The sequence below is a fragment of the Ascaphus truei genome, chromosome 2 (assembly GCF_040206685.1).
Source record: "Ascaphus truei isolate aAscTru1 chromosome 2, aAscTru1.hap1, whole genome shotgun sequence".
NCBI lineage: Eukaryota > Metazoa > Chordata > Amphibia > Anura > Ascaphidae > Ascaphus > Ascaphus truei.
Genome location: NC_134484.1, coordinates 132,899,763 through 132,914,402, shown reverse-complemented (window position 1 = coordinate 132,914,402; position 14,640 = coordinate 132,899,763). Strand labels below are relative to the sequence as shown.

Here is a 14,640-nt window from a genome sequence, read left to right as displayed (position 1 = left end):
TGACACCCAGTGAGCAGAGATACCCCGTCCACAAGTTGGAGTTTCTGGCTCTCAAGTGGGCGATCACCGAGAAGCTCCACGATTACTTGTACGGTGTCACCTTCGAGGTAAGGACGGATAACAATCCGCTCACGTACATCAATACGTCGGCCAAATTAGATGCAGCCGGCCACAGATGGCAGGCCGCCCTCAGTAATTACCGCTTCTCCTTGAAGTATAAGCCGGGGCCATTGAATATTGGGGCGGACGCCCTCTCCCGAAGGCCAGGACTACTCGCTACCCCCGATGACGAGGAATGGGAAGAACTTCCCGGCCCCGGAGTGCGGGCTATGTGTAACACTGCAGCCATAGTTAATGACCAAGTGGCCTTCTCCGAGTTACGAGTGGCCGACTCCTTGGGATGCCAGTCGCAGGCTGTCCCCGCCACCTACTGCGACCCAAAAGGGATGCACCTCACGCATGACAAGGTGTTCCGGTGGAAAGATCTGGTAGACTACCAAATTCGAGATCCGGTCGCTAGTATCATCCGGCACGCCGTTGAAAAGAGGAATCCAGCCCTTCTGAAACGTGCGCCCAATGACTTGGTGGCCTTGCTCATGCGAGAATGGGACAAATTTGAAATAGACAATGGCTTGCTCTATCGGGTGGTGCAATACCACAACCACCCGGATAGGAGACAACTAGTCCTACCTAAGAACTTACAATACCTGGTGTTGAAGTCCCTACACGATGAACACGGGCATCTCGGTGTAGAGAAGACTTTTGGGCTAGTCCGAGACCGGTTCGTCTGGCCCAAGATGCGGGAAGCGGTGGAACAACACTGCCGCCGTTGTGCCCGGTGCGTTCAACGCAAGACGTTGCCTACCAGAGCAGCTCCCATGGCCCATCTGAAGAGTTCTGGTCCAATGGACTTGGTGTGTATGGATTTTTTATGTATCGAACCGGATAGCCGAGGTATCAGTAACGTGCTGGTCATCACGGACCATTACACCCGATATGCCCAGGCCTTCCCCACAAAAGACCAGAAGGCTATCACGGTCGCGAAAGTTCTATGGGAAAAGTTCTTCGTTCATTACGGTCTTCCAAACCGACTCCACTCCGACCAAGGGCGAGATTTTGAGAGTACTCTGATCCGAGAATTACTTAAAATGCTGAACGTCGCCAAATCCCGGACGACTCCGTACCACCCCGAAGGAGATGCTTTGCCTGAACGATTCAACAGGACCCTGTTGGACATGCTTGGAACTCTGAAGGGAACGCAGAAAACAGAATGGAGTCGTCACGTAGAAACGTTGGTACATGCGTACAACTGTACTCGCCATGAGTCCACTGGGTTCTCCCCGTACTTCCTCATGTTTGGGCGGGAGGCAAGACTCCCCGTAGATGTGCGTCTTCGAGTCTCAACGGATGGGGTACACAATGCTACCCATTTCAAGTATGTGCAACGGCTAAAGGACAGTTTGCAGCGAGCTTACCAACAGGCTGAGAAGTCTACAGCTAAACTGAATGCTGGCAATAAGAGACGATACGACAACAAAGTCAAGTATCGAGAGTTACGTCCTGGGGACGCTGTGTTACTTCGTAATTTGGGAGTCCCCGGAAAACATAAACTGGCAGACCGGTGGAGAGATGGCGTATATGAGGTAGAGTCACAGATGCCCGGCCTCCCGGTCTATCGCATCAAAGACACAGACGGCCGGGTAAAGGTTTGGCATCGTAATCACCTTCTCCCTATCCCCCAAGTGGGAGACGAAGAAGAAGAAATACAGGCCACACCGCTCAACGGTGAGTCCGATCTATCAGAGGTGGGTCAAGAGACTGTAAATAATGAGACCCACTCTGAAACTCCGGAAGACCCTATGGAAGGACCCTCACAAAGGGACCATCCTGCAGGAGGGGCATCTCCCGAAGGAGCTACGGGTAAGGGGCCCCGTAGGCCAATGCCTACTAAGGTGGCACCAACAGGCCAGCCTTTGGATCCACAGAGCCCGTGCTTTGTGCCTAACAGAGACTGTTCAGAGACATTTCTCCCCTCAAGGGAAGAGGCTGAGCCTCAGGACTGTACTTATTACTCCCCAGAGGGAGTTGCTGAAGAACAACTCCGTAGGAGCCAAAGGGTCAAGTACCCTCCCACTCGGGTAACCTATGATCAGATGGGGGCACCCCATTATGAGGCTCAGCAGTGTTCTCAGAGTAAGATACAGTCTGTGATTGTGATGCTCAACGAATTATGCAATCTCGTTTAGAGTTACCTGTGCTAAGTTGTATATTTTGATGCATTTTTATTATATAATTTCTGTACGGTTTGAGTTATTTATCCCAAGCGAGGTCGTTGGGGTTTTTCACCAGGGGGAGGATGTAGCCAGGTCCCCCCCCTTGCGCACTCACCCCCCTTCCTTCTGTTCCGCGAGCCGCGCGTTGCTGGGGTTGCCGGGGACGCGGTCGGGCCGGTTGCCAGGGACGCGAGCGGGCCGGTTGCCGGGGACGCGAGCGGGCCGGTTGCCGGGGACGCGATCGGGCCGGTTGCCGAGGACGCGGTCGCGTTGCTGGGGCCGCGGCGGTATGGGAAGCAGGGCGCCGCCATGCCTAGTGCTGTGCGCATGCGCAGATGCAGGAGACAGCGCGGGAGGCCCCCACACAGCTCACGCACACGCAAGGCGGGAAGGACAGCCCCCAGGGTGCACAGGGGCAGAGACACGTGACGCCAGGGAGCCAATCGGAAGGCTGGATTCTCCTGCTCCCAGTTAGATACATTTCGCGGGGTTTTGCAGCTAGGCAGTCAGGATCCGGACCAGCTAGAGGTAAGAGGTGGATGCAGGGGTCAGTGACCCTCTGCATAGGCCAGCAGCCCCCAAGGTCCCAGTTAGGTCCTGAGCCACCTAATAGCTTGTGGAGCTTAGGGACAGGCCCTAGATAGGGACGCTGCCCCATTATTTGGTCAAGTAGTCAGGGACACAGTGCTAACGCCGTGCGGCCCTGCGAGGTGGGTTCTGGGCTTAGAACACCACCAAAGACCCTAAGACTAGGAGAGACATTGTTCGCGCTGGACTTTCAACCCACGCGGTGTGGAGGACAACGTCGGATCGTGCGGATTGCTATCGCGGTACCCGTGGCTGGAGCCCGGGCAGGTAACCTGCAACTCACGTGCACCAACCAGGCCTATCACCAAACATAGTGGCTGCGCAGTCACACACACATATGCACCGTGGTATTTGACTCTGGGAGTACGAGACATTTGGGTGGGGGTTACTGGACACAGGGTGGGGTCACTCTATGGGAGGGTAGCGTCCGCCGTGACGCCTGAGGTGGTAGCGTCCGCCGTGACGCCTAGTGTGATTAGCGTCCGCCGTGACGCCAGAGGTGGTAGCGTCCGCCGTGACGCCTAGTGTAATTAGCGTCCGCCGTGACGCCAGAGGTGGTAGCGTCCGCCGTGACGCCCAGAGTGGTTAGCGTCCGCCGTGGCGCATGACGGTTGTGTTGATGTATGTAGATATAGTTGGTTATGCAGTAAAGCCAGTCCTGTTTTACATTCGTTCGCTTTGTGTGGTTGTTTCCTGTGAGGGCCTCCTCCCACTCCGTTGGGATCCCTCCCAGGTGGAGGCGTTGCACCTAGAGATGTATAAGATGTATGTACCCCAGGTTCCCCGTGGCGGAAGCTCAGCCCTCCTGTGAGCCAACAGGTAATGCACCACACCTGCGTAACCTTGCATGTTCCTACACCTCCACAGTATTATCTGCGAGTGGGTGGGGGAATACCCGTTACATTAATAATATAATCAGGTTGCACAACACTGATCTAAGAGGCTAGACGAGAGTACCAACAGATCACCTGACAATGTCACACATTGCAAAACTTCCTGATCCTGCATAAATATTTGTACAAAATATTAGAGCACCTTCTTGTACCTTTTTCATACTCCTCTGTGTAGTGTCTAGCACTCTTCTCTGGGGTGCCCTCTGGGGTCAATGGAATTCATCTAGTATGGGATAGGCAGAGGGAAATGTAAAAAATGAATAAGCCCATCGTGACATCACACTTGACGTCATCACAGTTTAATTTAGGAGTTGGAAGTAGGGACCTTAGGACTGTCACATTGCAGAACATACATTGTCTGTCTTCAGAAGCCGAATACACAATATTACTTTTATATTTGATACTTTTCCTTTAAGTCAGATTTGCAACCAGCTGAAATATTATAATAGATGATTTTAAGTCTCGTTTTTTCCCCTCATGGGGAAATGCTGCATTTGAACTTTCAGTTCAGTTCAGTGCGACAGCAGATACGTGTGTGTGCTCTGCAGAGAGATAATAGACTAACATTGACTGCAAACAAAAGACAAGGTAGTCTTGGGTACAAGACTAATAATAATAATAATAATAGGAACAGAGACATTGCAATATACAACCCTGAGATATTTACAAACAAGCGTCAAGGAAGTTACAGTCCGGGAATAAAACAGGAGAGGGGAGGGGACGGGAGGACGCATGTCCTCTCCAAACCCGCCCCACGCCTAGCAATAACAACAAGCAGCGCCTTGCTGCTGTGTGTGTGTGAGAGAGAGTGAGAGAGCTGTGGGGTGCTGTGTACTCCTGTGCTCTGCTGTTATGAATCAGCCCTGCAGCCTGCACTGATCTCTCCATTCAAACACACACACACACACACACACTCACACACTCACAATGGCAGCTGCCACCAGCAGTGGGATGATGATAGTGGGCTCCCTGCAGTCCCCAGGTGCCCACAGTCTGGATCACCTTAGGAGGCAGCAGCAGCGCATGGACCCCCGCAGGAGGCAGGCTGCCCTCTCCTTCCTCACCAACATCTCGCTGGATGGGCGACCCCTGCAGGATAATGGGGGAGCAGGGGAGGGTGCTGCATGGGCAGCAGGCAGGACTCGGCAGCCGCATGCAGATAAGGGGACATTGCACAGCCCATCGCCCAGTGCAATATTACCTGCAGCCCCTCTGCAACAGCTGCATGCACAGCACTGCAGAGCAGGCTGGGCCTCGCCACCAGGACCACTGACATGTGCAGTGGGCGGCAGACAGGAAAGCAAAGAGCAAGAGGTGAGCGAGGATGAGGAGGAGGATGCATTTGGACGCGGCCCCCATGTGCCAGCCCCTGCAGGGAGCGGGGTGCCCATCCTGCCTCTGTGCACAGGGAGCAGGGGCCGTTTGAACTCGTTCACCTCTGGGATTTCGCCCGCTGCTTTCTGCAGGACATCAGCACTTCAGTCCTTCTGCCTCCCTGACCCGGGGCTGGGGACAGCGACCAGCGCCTTCGACATCCAGAAGTCACGGTAAGGAAGGCGCGCCCTAGACTTGATCTCTAGGCAACTGCTGCCCACATTAGGGAAGCACGTGTGAGGTGGCATTGGGGTTTATGTGACATAACTTGGTTTTAAAATATAGACACAGGTACAGGATGAGATAATATAAAATATCACCTATACAGAGGATGGTTATGCAGACAGTTCATTCTTTCTGCACTCTAAACTCTGCAGGTCATTTCAGAAGCCACTTTATGGTTCAGGGTACGTGTGGGTCACTTTGCAGTTGATACGTGTGGGTCACTTTGCAGTTGATGTGCTAAGAATCTCTCTGCTACAAAGCAGGCCCAATGATGTGCTGGCCCCATGGTCATCACAGAGCGACCGCAGTCCAGATTTGCAGAGAATTGCTGCTTCATGCTGTACTTATCATCTCATGCTGTACTTATCATCTTTAAGTGATCTCCTTTTCTTTGGTATTTTGAAACAACCCTCTGCAATTCCAGATGTAGCCAAGTATATGGCATCCACTCATAATGCAGAATATCACAGATTTTCTATAGGATTCAATGGCAGTGATAATGCAAAATATCCCATCATAACGCTCCTGCAGGTGTAATAACCTTGGCTCCACCTGTATATCAATGGTCTTCAAACACTCTCCATGTTTTGCGGAAAAATCAAACCATGTATAATTTTATTTAAATAGTGCCAACCATGTGCGCAGCACTTTACAACATTACAATAGGAGGTACATAATTGTAACCCTCCGTGCCTGGCTGCTAAGGAGTTTACATTGAAGGTCTCTTATATTGGCTTATGCAGAGGGTATTACCTTATCAGGGTGCTGGATTCGTGCAGTTGGGAGATGCGATAGCAATGATGGGTGCCAGGAACTTTATTCATTCAACCAGTGGAAGATTTCCCATTAGGCCCGGGCCTGGGGCGGCAAAAATGTCCGCCCCCATATACATTTGCTGCGCTCTCGGACCCGATGGGCAGTCACTTGCGTATGTTGGGCGCTTCCTTGCTGCCGCCCTCCTCCTCCTTCCGATTTGTAGCGGCAAATGACGGTCTGTTACCATGGCAACGAGACGCAATGTGACATCACTTTGACGTCGTGGACCAATGAGCTTACCATCAAAGTGTTATGTTTGGCGGCTTACAGACACAGGAGTAAAAAGTGCATTATTAGAAGCGCAGACAGGGGGGGATGTCCAGCGCATCAGGAGTTCGTAGCAGAGACGTAAGACGTTTAATGAGCTGCTTCTTTTTTAAGAGGTGGATTTTCAGAGGGGCTTCGAATGTGGAAGGTGAAGGTGCTTGACTAATATTGAGTGGAAAGGAGTTCTATAAGTAGGGGAAGATTAGTGCAAAAGTTTAAGACAGGAGAGGGCTGCAAATGTAAAAGGGGCAAAGATGAGACAACCATGAGTGGGTGTGTAACAAGAGACCAGGATTGAGATATAAGGAGGTGCAGAGGGGTGTAGAGCCGTAAAAGAAAGGAGCAACATTTTGTAGTTTATATGGAAAGTAATAGGGAGCCAGCAGAGAGAGAGTTCAGGAGGTCAGAAGCAGATACACGCCTAGAAGAGCAGAAAATGATTCTAGTGGCAGAATTTTGAATGGACTGTAAAGGAGAGAGATGGGACGCAGGGAAGCCAGATAAAAGAATGCTACAGTAATCAATACGGGAGAGACCAAGGGCATGCAATAGTGTTTTAGTGGTAGTGGAACATAGGAAGGGGCGTATCTGAGCAATGTTGCGACGGAGGAAATGGTAAGATTTAGTAACAGTGTAGAGAGGTAGGAGGAAAACCAGGAGAGGGCAGTGCCATGGATGCCAAGAGAGTGAAGAATGTGTAGGAGATGAGGGTGGTCAACATTATCAAAAGCTGAGGAGAGGTGAAAGGAAGTGGAGTCGTTTCGTTGAGATTTGGCAATATTGAGGTCATTAGCTACTTTGGTGAGTGCGGTTTCTGTAGAGCATGGTTGTCAGAAGTTTGATTGGAAAGGGTCAAGTATGGGAAATAAGTGAAATATATGTAGAGGTGATATGTTGCAGAAGTTTGGAAGTAAAAGGCAAGGGTGAGACCGAGTGATAGTTAGAAGGGGTGGTATGATCTAGGGCAGAGGTGCGCAAACTGGGGAAGATTGTCTGCAGGGGGCGTGAGGTTTAAAGAGGCCCCGCGCGCTTCCAGAAGGCATTTAAATTAAGTGCCGGGGAAGAGGCGAAGGTCTCTGTAAACTGCACTTACCTTGCTCCTGGAGACGCGTTGCCTTTGACGCCGCGAGGTCATGTGATGTCACGTTGCCACGGTAATGTGGCATCATGACGCCGGAGCCAAGGTAAGAGGGGGGGGGGGCACGAAGAGAGGGGAAGAGCCGGCACTCCCCTGGTCTAGGGTGTTATTCTTAAGAATAGGTCTAACAATAGCTTGTTTAAAAAGAGATGGAAAAGTACCAGAGCACAGACATTAGTTAAAGATGTTAGTGAGGATGGCGACCATGGTAGTAGAGAGAAGTTTCAAGAGATGGTAGGGAACAGGGTCAAAGCTGCATGTGGAGATTGAGGAGAGCAGCAGTTACTTCTTCTGTAACTGGAGAAGGTGAAGGAAAAACGGCGGTGCATCTGTTGCTGTTGAAGACAAATTGTAACCACAAAACTGCAAACTGCAAAGATCTAGGTGCAAAAATTTGTTGTAGGCATATTAAAAACAGCCAAAGGATCACTCTGACGCGCTTCACGTGGTATCCCACGCTTTATCAAAGATGTAACGAGAGAAAAGAGACAAAGGCATATGAGGAGGATTAGGAAGGAGGTGTGTGTAAGGGACACAGATGATTTCTTTGTGGATAGCTTCCACCTTCCACTTTAAATAATTGGCAAGTCTTGGGATGTAATGGAAGGAGTGGAGCATGGTGTGGCGGGAGGTTGAAGAAGTTGAGTGGGTTAAATGTATGCCTATTTATAAGTCTGTGTTTAGCCATGGTTATGGGTTAGAGTGCTGTGAGTGTCTGTGTACAGGAGGAGCATGTGACAGTAGGGTAGCCCGCTGGTTGCCCTTACCCGTCACGATAGTGGTCTATGTTTATAGGCTCATATGGCCATCATAATTTAGCCATAATGGCTGACCCAGTGTATATTGGGTTTCCCCCATGTAGGCAGTGTACTCTCCATGTTTATTCTGCTTGTGTACTTTGTAAGACTCCAGTGTGTGATGGGCTGGTAATTCACTCAGCCCGATGAGCTACAACCTAATTTGGGTCAGGTGAAGTGCTTGGGAACACTGGGGTCATAGGGTTGGGCGATAACAAAAAAAACTCCCATGATAACAATATCAATAAATGTATCACGATAATAAAATATATATTACATTAAATATTTGTTAAAATAAAAGCCCCAAAATGTTCTAGTACATCTGAATAAAATGTGCTATTAAAATAAATACATTTATTTTGTTAGATTTTTTTAGCCACTAAAGGGAAATTTTTTAGACAACGAGGTCTTCATTTCCAAACCCTAAAATCCCCCTCATCCATGCACCCCTCATCCCATCACTCTCATCCTGAGATACTCCCTCCATTAAAAAATACATTTAATTTATAAAATGTTAAAAATACATAAAACATAATTTCTGCCAATTTTTTTGGTAACCCCCCCTGCCCGGCTCTTAGTGAGTTTACATCAGTGGCTGTTATTTTGGCTCCTTGGGGTGCAAGCTCGCGCAGGCTGGGCGTTGGGAAGCAATGATGGACGCCAGAAACTTTATTTATTCAAACAGCAGCTTTATTACCTCTTATACACAGTCTCACAGTTATTATACATAGTGCATCTTGCATATTCAATCAAGTGTCTCTGGGCTGCACTGTTTGTATAGCTTCCCTAGCTGCCCCCATTTCGGCTGTCCTGTTGTCCCCCATGTCACCGTGGGAGACTTAGGCCCTCCTGTTGCCAGCAGGTATGCACCACACTCAGACACGTAGCCAGACCTTGAGACACCCTAGGGTACCCGACAAGAGGGTGTGGGGGGGCTCCATGGGCTACAAAACTATTCACAGTGAGATCCCTCTTCTTCAACTCTTCCTGGGATCTGAGTTCCAGAAGCGTCCCCATTACTATTTATAGCCTAGTCTGATGTCACTGTTTCCAGGCATAAAGGGTGGGGCTTAACTTCTGCTGAGTCACCGCAGCACCATATGATGGGTAAGGGGTGTTACTCTGCGTCGGCCAACGCTGTTAACCACTTAAGGGACTAGTAATCCCAAAGGGGGTTAAAGTTATATATTTAACCTGTTATAAATTAAATGTATTTTTAAATGGAGGGATTATTTAAGGGTGAGCATGATAGTTTCAGTGTAGGTTAGGAAAGGTGAGTGCAGACATATAAAGGTTTTGGAAATTAAGGTATTAAGCCTTTTGTTACAGGAGGGATTTGCGTCAAATATACCTCTGCAACGCCCTGCTGCCTCTTTGGTAGTGAAAGGGTTAATAAGAGGTGGGAGGAGAATGGGACTGAGGTAAGGGGCGGAGGAGTTAAGGAGTTTGGGGGGGGGGGGGTCAGTTGTGTCTAAGGGAGGGTTGAGTCCCAGGTGGGAAGGATAAATGGGTTAAGGATCCCAGTGGAGAGGGTAAGAAAGGGGGGTTAAGAATCCCAGGGAAGAGGTGTAGGAAAAGGTAAAAAGTCCCAGGCGGGAAAGGTAGGTAAATAGGGGGTGGGGGTGCAGGATAAGAGTCGCAAGGGGTTAAGAATCCTAAAGAGAGGCAGGGTGAGGAAGGGGGGTTAAGAGTCTCGGGTAGGAAGGGGTTAAGAGTCCCAAGGGTGAGGGTGGTGGAGGGCTTAAGGTTACCAAGGGAGAGGGTGGTGAAAGGCTTAGTCCCAATTGTGAGAGTTGTGAAGGAAAGTAAAGAGCTAGTGAGGAGATGGGTTTACTTTCTTCCTACAGCAGTCTCTCACAAAGCTTCCAGGCGCTTCTTTCCCCCTCCCACCCTGCAGTGAGAAGCACACTCCTCCACCTTCTTCCCTGCAGTGAGAAGCACACTCCTCCACCTTCCCTGCAGTGAGAAGCACACTCCTCCACCTTCTTCCCTGCAGTGAGAAGCACACTCCTCCACCTTCTTCCCTGCAGTGAGAAGCACACTCCTCCACCTTCTTCCTTGCAGTGAGAAGCACACTCCTCCACCTTCTTCCCTGCAGTGAGAAGCACACTCCTCCACCTTCTTCCCTGCAGTGAGAAGCACACTCCTCCACCTTCTTCCCTGCAGTGAGAAGCACACTCCTCCACCTTCTTCCCTACAGTGAGAAGCACACTCCACCTTCTTCCCTGCAGTGAGAAGCATCTCCTCCACCTTCTTCCCTGCAGTGAGAAGCACACTCCTCCACCTTCTTCCCTGCAGTGAGAAGCACACTCCTCCACCTTCTTCCCTGCAGTGAGAAGCACACTCCTCCACCTTCTTCCCTGCAGTGAGAAGCACACTCCTCCACTTTCTTCCCTGCAGTGAGAAGCACACTCCTCCACCTTCTTCCCTGCAGTGAGAAGCACACTCCTCCACCTTCTTCCCTGCAGTGAGAAGCACACTCCTCCACCTTCTTCCCTGCAGTGTGAAGCACACTCCTCCACCTTCTTCCCTGCAGTGAGAAGCACACTCCTCCACCTTCTTCCCTGCAGTGAGTAGCACCCTCCTCCACCTTCCCTGCAGTGAGAATCACCCTCTTCCACCATCTTTCCTGCGGTGAGAAGCACACTCCTCCACCATCTTCCCTGCGGTGAGAAGCACACTCCTCCACCATCTTCCCTGCGGTGAGAAGCACACTCCTCCACCATCTTCCCTGCGGTGAGAAGCACACTCCTCCACCATCTTCCCTGCGGTGAGAAGCACACTCCTCCACCATCTTCCCTGCGGTGAGAAGCACACTCCTCCACCATCTTCCCTGCGGTGAGAAGCACACTCCTCCACCATCTTCCCTGCGGTGAGAAGCACACTCCTCCACCATCTTCCCTGCGGTGAGAAGCACACTCCTCCACCATCTTCCCTGCGGTGAGAAGCACACTCCTCCACCATCTTCCCTGCGGTGAGAAGCACACTCCTCCACCTTCTTCCCTGCGGTGAGAAGCACACTCCTCCACCATCTTCCCTGCGGTGAGAAGCACACTCCTCCACCATCTTCCCTGCGGTGAGAAGCACACTCCTCCACCTTCTTCCCTGCAGGGAGAAGCACACTCCTCCACCTTCTTCCCTGCAGTGAGAAGCACACTCCTCCACCTTCTTCCCTGCAGGGAGAAGCACACTCCTCCACCTTCTTCCCTGCAGGGAGAAGCACACTCCTCCACCTTCTTCCCTGCAGTGAGAAGCACACTCCTCCACCTTCTTCCCTGCAGTGAGAAGCACACTCCTCCACCTTCTTCCCTGCAGTGAGAAGCACACTCCTCCACCTTCTTCCCTGCAGTGAGAAGCACACTCCTCCACCTTCTTCCCTGCAGTGAGAAGCACACTCCTCCACCTTCTTCCCTGCAGTGAGAAGCACACTCCTCCACCTTCTTCCCTGCAGTGAGAAGCACACTCCTGCACCTTCTTCCCTGCAGTGAGAAGCACACTCCTCCACCTTCTTCCCTGCAGTGAGATGCACAGCCGACAGGAAGGGAGGAGGGAGCAGCACGTTTTACTCTGCAGCTCCGTGAGAGACATGCTTGGCAACTTCAAAAGTGTTCCTCTGACCCCCACATTCCGACAACACAGTAATACCACGATAACAGCTCATCTCCGATATTGGCATACCGCAGATGTTATTGTGGTATTACTATCATACCGGTATAGCGCACAATCCTAGAACATCGTGGATTCAGATAAAGCGGAGCCATTGTTCATCCTGACTCTGAGGTGCCTATCTTGGCGGGAGATATCGGGCTGAAACTGGGATCCTAGCCTCGCCAGCTCAATTCCCATTGGTCAGTTTGAATTTACCACTCTCCTTAAGCCCATCTCTGTGGGTCATCCTAAAGTGCTGTCACCTCCTACGGCCTTGAATGTTCAATTGCAGGCGAGCCTTCGCTCTCTGATTGGCCAGTGAAGACAATTTCTTTGCTGATTCGTCGGCACCCAGTCTTCCTTCCATAGTTTCAGGTGGAGGCTGGCAAAATATGTAAGCTGGTTCATTTTTCTTGTTTCATATTTAGTCTTGATGTCAGAAACTAGCGTGGGATTTGAACCTGTAAGCGAGCGACTATCATTCCTAGTCTCATGGAAGAAAAGATTGCCGGACGCATGGAAAATCTCATGACCAAGCGGTTAAAAGAAGACTTGGTAAAATGGAAAGATGCGCTTAAGTGAAGAGTCCTCCGCAGAGGTGAGGAAGCTAAGCACTTTATGGAAAGACTGTGCTTGGGAAAAGTCCTCCTTGAGCGACTAAAGTGCGCTGATTTCAAGCAACTTCTGGAAGAGCCACTGGTCCGTGGAGAAAGGACTCCAATCCCAGCGTGACTGAGGGTTCTCTCCCTCCACCCATGCTCATTCGAACTGCAGGTGCATCTCGAGTAAGAGTGGAGGGATGGGCTTCAGCCATGTCTAGCTCGAGCTACCCACAAACAGGGGAGGTATGTAACAGGGCCTTAACTCCTGTCTAAAAGAGTTTCAATAGAAAACCTGTTTTGGTCTAAGGAATCCAGCAGGGAGCTGTTAATTGCAGCTAGAGACAATTAACCAGTCTCCACCAGTCAGTTAGAAAAGTCTCCTGCTTAATCTGCAGGGGATCTGTCTAGGACATGGGAGGTGTATGCTGACAGAGAGGGATCTCAGGGAACCAGACCCTCTATTCTAGGACACAGTGGTCACTGGAACCCACCAGAGGATGCACCCCAAAGATACCAACCCAGACCAGGACTGAGGGAAAGCGCCCCTGATAACAGGTACAGTACCTGTTTGGATTTTGGGTCAGAGGCTGGTAAGAGGCCTAGCTTCCCAATCCTTCAGATAGGGACTGGGAAAGTGAGTTAGTCCTTACAAAGGGATAGTCTGTTTGTTTATTTGTGTGCTGCCGTAAAGATGTATTGTTTTAAAGCTATGGGCTGAATAAAAGCCAAGATTTATTTTCTCCAAATATGTCTCCCTGGTCATATCTCTGCACTCGTCTGCTACAGGGCCTAAGAAGGTTAACCTCTTGGTTGCCATACTGCACATAAAGTGTTGTGGGCTTAGCTTTACCTGTTGGCAAGGGCAAGACTATTGGATTTCAATCCTACAAGCTTCAGATCATCAATTCAGGGATCAGTTGTAACTATTTAGTCTCATTTGTTCTCTTATTACCGCATTAGCAAGTGTACACGTCCAATCAACGTTATAACAGCTGATTTAAGCTATGGTCAAATGACAGCCAATGCTATTACTTATAGACTCTGAGTAATTGTTATGTGCCCACTGATACCAATAGCCAGGGTTTGCTATTACTGATTTAACACTTATATCAGTAGCGGATTTACCAGTAGCACTATTGCCCCTTTATCAACCATAATACACTGTGTATTTGTTTAAACGAATGCAGCACAAAAAGAAAAAAATATTTGTTCTTAACACATTACATATACTGTACACTATATTTGCTAGTCAATTGTAAATCATGTCTTTATATTTTCACAATTGATACCACTCATTTTGTATGTTATTGTGAGCACCCATTTTAATTATGAATTAAATGTTAAGTATTAACAGCCCAGGATGTGCACTGCAAGTGTACTTCTTTCTAAGAATCTGTGACTGTGGTCATTAGATTGTCTTGCTCAAAAACTGGAAATGTAACCCTTATATTGCTCTATTATCACACTAATGAAGCAACATTTCTACCACAATGTAAGTTACAAGGCCAAAACCAAGCCTCATAAAGTTAAAGCTGCAGTCCCTGACCGGATCTGAGGAGCTGATATGTGGTCCTCCACCCAATGGGGAACACCCTGTTACTGAGATATTTGTAGTTTTTTGTGTCAGTGTGTGACAAACAAAAAAAAGACAAATATAGCTGTCACCTGTAGAAAGTCCTAACGTTGTCTCCCAGTGCAACTTTCTATTGGCTGCTAGAGTCAGCCTGACCCCGTGGCCATAGTGTGTCCACCAGGCAAGTATTCTAGTTGTATCTTACAAGCCATGGGGTACACAAAGTTTGAGGACCATACATCAGCTCCGGTTCAGGTAAAAAAAGAAAGAAAAGTCAAGCAGCGGAGACTACTGCTGTAAAAGCAGCCCATTGTTAGCTGATAAAAAAAACTCTCTCCTGTTTTCTTGGCAATTTCTAATTAACTTGGTGTGTCTTGGGCTCTCAGGGAGAGGGTTGGAAACCACAGCCATGTAATCCTGCAGCACACAGCTAGCTGTAAAGGTAC

At 49.6% G+C, this 14,640-nt stretch overlaps 1 protein-coding gene across 2 annotated transcripts in view; it reads left to right on the top strand.

The window, feature by feature from the left end:
- Positions 1-4,524: 4,524 nt before the first annotated feature.
- CABLES1 (Cdk5 and Abl enzyme substrate 1) overlaps positions 4,525-14,640 on the top strand; it is a 180,646-nt gene continuing 170,530 nt past the window's right edge. The window contains exon 1 of one of the 2 annotated variants that reach the window (XM_075585131.1): positions 4,525-5,301. In XM_075585131.1, coding sequence (XP_075441246.1) covers positions 4,682-5,301 — 620 coding nt within the window. In that variant the 5' untranslated portion in view covers positions 4,525-4,681. The remainder of the gene's footprint in view (positions 5,302-14,640) is intronic. The other variant, XM_075585126.1, reaches the window with a different exon arrangement.